Source organism: Strongylocentrotus purpuratus, unplaced genomic scaffold (assembly GCF_000002235.5).
Source record: "Strongylocentrotus purpuratus isolate Spur 01 unplaced genomic scaffold, Spur_5.0 spur5_contig_842, whole genome shotgun sequence".
NCBI classification, from domain to species: domain Eukaryota; kingdom Metazoa; phylum Echinodermata; class Echinoidea; order Camarodonta; family Strongylocentrotidae; genus Strongylocentrotus; species Strongylocentrotus purpuratus.
In genome coordinates this window covers 608,755-617,500 of record NW_022145549.1, presented here as the reverse complement: position 1 = coordinate 617,500, position 8,746 = coordinate 608,755, and the positions used below count along the sequence as shown (strand labels likewise).

General features: G+C 36.4%; 1 protein-coding gene across 1 annotated transcript in view; it reads left to right on the top strand.

Moving 5' to 3' along the window:
• LOC754306 overlaps positions 1-7,993 on the top strand; it is a 46,467-nt gene extending 38,474 nt beyond the window's left edge. Inside the window, exons 10-13 of the mRNA XM_030989540.1 lie at positions 1,094-1,254; positions 3,410-4,043; positions 5,049-5,205; positions 5,807-7,993. Coding sequence (XP_030845400.1) covers positions 1,094-1,254; positions 3,410-4,043; positions 5,049-5,205; positions 5,807-5,905 — 1,051 coding nt within the window. The 3' untranslated portion in view covers positions 5,906-7,993. The remainder of the gene's footprint in view (positions 1-1,093; positions 1,255-3,409; positions 4,044-5,048; positions 5,206-5,806) is intronic.
• Positions 7,994-8,746: the final 753 nt, after the last annotated feature.

The window sequence follows — 8,746 nt, the reverse complement described above, 5'->3', positions numbered from 1 at the left end:
AAAATTTGGACCATAAATCTCTGGAGAGTTTCCTGTTGTTTGTATTTAGAAGAAATCCCCTGTACTTGGAAGAAAATCTCCACCATCCTGTTTCCTCGTTCATGTTTATATTGAAGGAAGTCATGCCATAACTCTCAGGCCATTATGCTTTCCGCTGTCCGCACGCACGCACGTAGGACTTTCTATTCTTTTAGGTGCCTTTTGGTGATTTTTTAATGATATTTTATGATATGGTTTGAAAACCTGTAGACAGTATCATATGACAAACAAATTTCAGAACAGTTTATATGTAGGTTCCATAATTGGCAAAATTGCTGCGCATGGAAAGCTGATATTTTCCAGATGATATTATTTACTGTTATGGAGACTGTGTCAGAGGGTAAAGTGAATTAGAAATTCAAACCAATTTTATTAACAAAATTATCTGGTGTTAAAGTAGTCACCCAAAGAATCAAAAGTGTTTTGAATTGATGCAAAATTCATATCATTGCGAAGGGGGAGCCTTAATGATCAAATGTAACAAATTCCCTCTTCAAAATATGTTTGGGGCCCGCATTAATCATCTTTAAAAAATGTTAATCTTGAGATCCAGATTTTCTGCCTTCAGCGGTCCTCCATAGAGCGTCAATATTTGTGACGTCACAAGCGAGACACAGCTATCCACGAAGCATTTTACGCCTTTCCATGATATCTTTATGATTTTTTTTCAGCAAATTATTTGTGTTTTTCAAGAAAAAATCTTTCCATCCATATATAATTTGTCCATGATTATCAGTTGTCATGAATTTTCTTTGGGTGACTACTTTAATAAACTGTTGTAATCATGGTCCAGCTAGTTCATTAAAGCAAATTCTTAAATTCCAAAGAAGATATCTGTATTTTTCTAATTTTGTAAAACGTTTTCGTGAATGAGGGTAGACTACAATCATTCAGCTTTCTATAGAATATGTGCTTTTGAGTAATCACACGTGGGTAAAGTCAAACAATGATCATTGCCATTTCCTTTTTGTTTTAAACTAAACGTCTTCTAAAAGTTGATGAAGTCCAACTATATAATCATTGTTATTTCCTTGTTGTCCCCTCCCTCTGGCAGGTTAAAGCATGCTTTAGAGGATGAGGTTAGCTCCGGTGAATGTTCACCCTCAGGAGGTACCGGGCATGGCCAGAGTGGTACCTCTAGCCCCCAGGGACAGGTGGCATCAAGACGAACCTCCAGGGAAAGCCAGAAAGATGTCTCTACACCAGGCTCTATCAGTAAGTCCTCACTTCAAGTAGTAGTAAGAAAAAGGCCTGGGAAACTAGGGCTGAGTTTGATGTGTTTTGTCAGGAGCCCACTATTGTATAAGCTGTTATTTTCGCGAGGGTTTAATTTTAGCGAATTTCAGGAATTGCATATTATTGTGAAAAAAATGGCACCTCATCATTCCAGAGCACGAAAATATCAGCATAAAATGATGTGCTTGCGTACCTTACTATAGTAACTGCCTTGGCGATGTTCGTAATGCTATGCCGTTGCCTCGTAATTTGCACAGATTGCACAACGCACGCACGTAATCCTCGTACCTACCAATACGGTTCTTGGCTAGACTAGCTGTATGTGGTGGTACGATGGGCTAGGCTGCCGAAACACGTGTTTTTGTTGGTGTGAGAGTATTCAAATGAAATTGGAAAATTACAAGCAACATCGTGATTTACGTGAGAGCGGAAAGAGATTGCATGCATGTCTTCTTTTATTCAATTCATTTGCGAAAATTACAAAGGCAAAGAGATTTCTGAACTTGATATTTGAAGAGATAATTTGTCTCACTCTTATTTTTGTTGTAGCCTGAAATATATTTAAAAGCTTTAGATAGTATAGGACAATAGGGCTATAAAATGGTTAGGTTACTATACTGAGAAAAATGAGGAACACCGACTGGTAGCCATGATTACCACGTAATCATGAATTCAAACGTGTATCTGTAAACAAATTCCTCGGAATAGAAATTGATTCTAAACTTACATGGAATTAACACATTGGTGCTGTCTGCAACAAGATCTCAAAAAATACTGGCATTCTAAACAAACTTAGATTTCTACCAAAATGTGTTTTAAGAATGTTATATAATACTTTAATTCTTCCTCATTTATATTACTGTTCTGAAGTATGGGCCATGACAAGCCAAACCAATCTGAATAGGATACTCAAAATGCAAAAGAAAGCCATCCGGGTAATTTTAAATTCACACTACAGAGCTCATTAGAAATCTATATTTTATAACTTAAAGCTTCTCAATGTATTTGATATCTGTGAATATCATATTGCAGTCTTTATGTACTTGTGTCGAAATGAATCTTTACCATGTGCACTTCTAAAGTATTTTAATTTGAATTCGACCTTTCATGATTATGAAACTAGAAATGCATCTAATTTCCACTTACCTCAAATTAAAACAACTTTAATGAAAAAGTCAATATCTTTCGATGGTCCAAAAATTTGGAATTCCATTCCAATAAATATAAGAAATTGCAAAAGTCTTCAAACTTTTAAACGAAAATATAAAATGTATTTAATTGAATCCTACGTGCTATAACTCACCAGGCTCTTTACCCCCCCCCCCCCTTGTTTTCCCTCTTTTTGTCATGCTTCCAATCGTACAACATTTAATTTAATTTACCTTTTAATTATATTATACTGAGGGATGGGCTCTAGCATAAGGACCATACTCCTTTTTAGCTCATCCCTTCACTCCCATTATGTTATGTTATTTTGTTGTTGTTGAATGTATGATATTTTATGTGTGATTATTCCTCATTTAATTGTATATGTTCTTGTATTTTTAAAGGTAATACAAAGTTTTGGGAAATGTGAAAATTGGGTGGATAGTGAATCTTTACAATTTTGATATATTTGGATGCCCCTGTGGGTGTATTATAAGCACTAAAAATATTAGCCCCTAAAACACTTCTGTTTTCGAGAAAAATTGAATATAAAAATTTACCGGTGCTCCCGGTAAATTTTGATAAATTTCAAATATCGTCTATATGGCCGTACAATGGTAGCTGCGACTATGAAAATATCAGAATATGTAGTTGTGATGTATAATTTCCAAACGGGAATAAGTAATTGGTCAAATTTAGTCAGTAAACATTGTTTCATAGCTAAATTAATATCTTGACCTTGAGAGGGAGCTATACAACATAAAGAGTTTATTATTTATAATTTCATAACTTTAGACTCGATTTCAACCGCGACAACAATCAATGAATATTGTAGGAACGCATATGCTTCCAATATGTTAATTTAAACCAAATTCATGACCCCTTACCAAAACTTTGTAATACCTTTAATGATGAGTGTAAATAAACGAACTTGAACTTGAACTTAAACAATTCCTCTAAAATTGACTGATTACATGTTGATTTGCAGATGAAGGTGAATACGACATCAAGTCACCTACCAGCCTAAGCAGTAGATCCTGTCAGACCCTGCCTTACGTGGTAGACTCAGTCCAGCAGGACACCTTAGATCTGATTGAACGTCTAGCCAAGGAGAACGGCACTGCTCCATTCAAAGACCCTCTAACAACACCACAAAGCCCTACGGAATCATGCTCCGACTCCGGCACGATACCCGACCCCACAGACTTCCCCCCTGCCTCTCAGCAGATGATCACCATCGACATCGAACCGCCATCTCCCCGACCTCCGCACGCATCCACGCTAACCATGGACGCCACCTTCGATCTCGATGCGCCGTCGACGTCATACGGGATCGTTGATCGCCCCAGTCAGTTCCCGTTTGACCGCATGCAGCCGGAGTTGGTGTCTAACGATGTAATTGTTTGGAACCAGGGGCGTCCGTGCCCCTCCTTGGCCTGTGGGTCCGGTAACCCAATGGAGGGTAAACACATTCCGTTAGGGTTTGGGCTGGATTCCAGCGACACATCATCCATGGTGTCGATGACGTCTGTAGCAAGGTCGGCCAGTGAGCTGGGCACAACATGTAGGGTTTGCTTTGAAGGGGAGACATCATCTAAGAACAGGCTCATCAGACCTTGCAGGTTAGTCAAGATCAAACATTTATTCCTGCAACCTTTACTTCACCTTTTGATGATAATAATAATACATACACATAATCTAAGGCGCCAAATCCACTTGACAGTCAAATGCTCAAGGCGCAGCTTGTGCAAAAGATGAAAGACATGATAAATATATACAAAAGTGCGATGGGAAAGGTACAGACATGAAAGGTAATGGTAATCAATTATAAGCTAAATTAAACAGATATTTCTTAAGATTGTTTTTTCACCCTTTACCAGAACTGCTATAAAGAAATACAGGGTGAGGGTTTGTGTTTCATTGGGGTTGTAGGTTATTAAGTTTACATTTAGATTTGGGATTAGGTATAATGATGGATTTAGATTTCAAGTTTGGAAATGGACTAGTGTGAAAAGAACACAGTGTAATTTTGTTGCTGGAGTATGAGTTTACCGTTATGTAGTTCAATTGTGAACTTGTCTAACACAATCCTTGTTGGGTACATTAGCTTCATTAGCCCGAGTCCGATGACCGGGGTAATAATATGTCTGTGAAGCGCTTTGACACATCGTTGTATCTATGTATTGGGCGCTATATAAAAGCGGAAAAATATTCATATATACATATATCTTCACATTTGTATCTGTTGAGTAAGCTTTCCCATCTGTACATGCTAATCGTGGCTACTATTTGCTCTGGAAATAAATCAAATTTTGCGTTTTACTAACGGTTTTCATAACACTACAGTCTTCTGGGAAAAATGTGTATGGTAAAACTGGTTATTCAAAGATTTTTACTTTTTTGAGGCACTTCATGATCATTTTGAAGCACAATTTTCTCAGTGCTTCATTATTACACCATGTATCACAGGCACTGATAACATGTAAGGCCATACATCTCAGATTTAACATTGTTCAACGATGCCTTTAAAATCATTGTACAGCCCTAGATTTGTTTTCTTGAAAGTCTTTGCGATCATGTTTTTGATGTTTCACACATTTTCCCACCCTTTCCTTTCCTTCCTTTAGATGTACCGGGTCAGCAGCTAGTATTCATCGTCAATGCCTGGTCAAATGGATCCAGATATCTGGTAACAGAACGTGTGAGGTATGTGGCGCACGCTTCAGTTATGTGCCTCTCTCAGAACACATGCGAGGGGTCATGGATAAATTCAGGTCAAATCGGGTAAGCCTAACACTTTGAAATACATTTTTCCACTCGTATGAATACTTTGAAAAGCATGCTCATATATATATATATATTGTAGTAATATATGAATAAAGACAAAAAGAATCTTGTAATTGGGTAAGCCTAACACTTTGAAATACATTTTCTCACTTCATGACTTGTATTTGTACTTTGGAAAGCTTGCTCATATATATGTGTAGAAAAATATGAATAAAACAAGAAGAATCTTGTGTTTAGATTTTGTTCTACATACTTGTATGCCATAAGGAATAACTTTTCTTACTCTGCAGTATATTTTAAAAAGCTTGCAAATGTATTTATGTTGAATACAGTAGTCATTATATGAAAAGAAACATTGTTACTCTTCCCTATGATTGCCTTTCTCGTCCCAGACGTTCATTTTAATTTTAATAGAGTTCTTTTGAATTTTGAGAACATTAAAAAAAAATATTTAAAAAAAAATTCATATCTTTTAAAGTTATTGAGCTTGTCCTCCAGTTGCTATGCATGATGTTCATATTATTGTATGTTAGATGAATCCATTATTTATTTTAAATTAATTCAGAATTGTGTGTTATCTTTTCATCTTTGTTTTCAGAGATGGAGGAACGTTGCATTTGCTGTCCTGGTGGGACTGGTGGTCATTCTCTATCTCATCATCTTTGCTGTGTTTCCTGGTGGCATAATGAACAATTAACCCCACCCCAATCTCCATCCCAGCAACCCCCTACCCCGCCCTCTCTTTCTTATTTTATTTTAAACTAATGCATATTAAGTGAGGTTATACTAGATATCTAACCCTATCCTTACTATGGAAGATATTCGATGTATGTAGTCAATGGCGAGTCTGGATTTGTGGTTGCAGGGAAGATGGGATGTATAAAATGACCTAGGAAGATACATGCGCTGAAGAACCTGTCTATAAAGTCCATATGGGAGGTATTCCAAATGGTCTAGTCCAAATAGACAGGTTTGAGTGTATTGGAGACAGGACTTTATAGAGAGGTGGAAAGTACAGTATAACCTGCATTAGTGGCCACCTGTCGAGAAAGGCCGCATGTCTGTCGCAGGGGAGTTGGGATACCTATCCAAAGTGGCCCAAATTCTGCAATGGCACAGGAGATATCATTCAAAGACATTGGGAATGGATACCCTGCAGGTTAACTACATGTATGTGTGGTCATAAACAGGTATCTTGGACCACATGCAGCGTCGCAACTGTGCCGGCTGTTTGCTCCACCTTCATGCATTCAAGGAGAGCATCTACATGCGTCTTGGCTTCCTCGGTTCCCAGAGGATAATGAACGTTTATTGCTGAAGGATGTGACTACTGCAACACAGTGGTTTGTGCCATATGTATGCCTGGGTGAAGAGTATCAAAAGAAAAGAAATGCCTACATAATGTTCAGTATTTTGTGCATTACAGTTTAGATCTCATGCAAGCTATTGTGTAGATAGACTAGTTGCATCTTATTCAATATGATGCTTAAGAAGCAATGTCATCGTAGTAAAGATATGCTACATGTATTTAGTGGCATGTTGGTTGGTCAGTTTGGCGTTTCATTTGGTCATTAGACTTTATTTAATGTGTTATTTTGCAAGGGTCAAGTCAGTTGTTGTAAAGTACTAAAGTTGTTAGCCAGATGTCTGTGAAGAAGACATCTTGTTTTCTTGCCAGTGTTGTATTAAACGGGAAGAGGGTTTTGTGCATTCTGAGTCTGCAGTACAGTGTAAAATAACGGGAAAAGAAAGGAGTGCAAGTTTCCAAAATGTAATCCGGGGCCCTGCTGTATAATTCTTGTATTTTCTTACCTTATAACTTCAAGGTACAGTGTTTATTATTAATAATGTGCAGTGAAATCGCATTTTGAGACCAGAAAGTTGATATAAAGTGTTTTCATTTATTTATTTTATTTATTTTTTGTCAAAAAGATTTTGTTGCTGTTGATGGGATACCCCATGTGAATGTGCAAAATTGCAGTGAAACAGTGATTGCATATATAGATGGATATCAAATAGTACTAAGAAGAACATACACAGATATGAATATATGGGACTACGTACTAAAAATGGTTCTCATGGGCCTATCAATATTGAAATATGACCCTAATTCAAAAGCAATCCTTCTCATGGTGGTACATTTGCTATTTTTGTCAATATAGGGTTTTTAAAAAGATGGATAATAAGGCTCATAATTTTTGTTTTGTACCTGCAAGAACATGTATATCAGTACTTTAATATAGCCTTTTAATGCAATCAAGCAAAACTTGATGTTAATTAGGTCTCTACTTTACATGGGTAATGAGTAGATCTGATTGGTTGATATTTAATTGCTTGAAACCGAATGCATTCATTAAATGCATTTAATAAATACATTTACAAGTTATTCAGTAGGGCCCTTGATGGAATTGAAATAGAGAATGATAGAGAAGTAGGATGTAATGGACAAAAAGGCTGAAATATGAACCATATACTGTAAGATGGATACCGTAAGATGGATAAAGTAACGGAGCAAAATGCTTACTTTTGGTTAAAAGCTTCCACTTTTAATGTAAAGGAGATGGATTTATATATTTCACTAAGGGTCTAGTATATTTAAGAAGAGTAAGGTATTCAACAGACATCTATTGTGGACAAGAAGATAAATGCAAGGTATTTTATAAAAAGGGGAGAAGATAAAAGCAAGGTATTTAAGATAAATTCAAGGTATTTTATAAGAAGGGGGGAGAAGATGAAATCAAGATATTTTATAAGAAGGGGCAAGAAGATAAAAGCAAGGTATGTTGCCTACTGACAGGGGTGCTCTCCAACCTCAAAGGAAGGAGAGAACTTGTACGGTAGCCAAAGGGTTAAGAATGTTTGGTTATGTATACATATTTATTCAAGCTATGTAATTATGAAATGTAGACAGTTGTCTTGTTGGTCAGAAAGATATTGACAGTCAGGCTGAGTGAACTAATGTATTGTAGACAGAGATCGAGGTCAAATGAGATATGGAGAGACAAGAGACCAAGTACTCACTGAATATATCTCTTCAGCCTTTACCGGCAAAGCATACAGTCAATGTATAATAATCCAGAGTTAATCTAGTCCTAGAAATTGCCTTCTTACACAATGGTAGAGTTGATAGTTTTAGTGAATAATATTGTCTGATATAATTGAATATGAAGTAAAGAAAACTCCTTTAATAATTTAGCTCTGATTCCACTATCTAGCTACATGTATGTACAATTCATGTACATGTGGCATAAATTTGCTTGGAAAATCACACTGAAATTTCAAATCACAGTTTGGATTTCATGTCTACAGTCCACCTAAGGCTGGGGGAATCTACATTGTCTCGTTGTACGGTTGATTTCTCTATGATTTGTGTAACAATTCGAAGAAAAAATGTGAAAAAAAGAACAAAAAAGCATACCTATTTTTATATTGTGAATGTTGAATTCATGTAAATGTATGATTGATATGGTGTTTTCTATTTGTTGCACAATGTTGTTTAATATGGCATAAGAACAGAGTTTGTAGAATAATAACATAT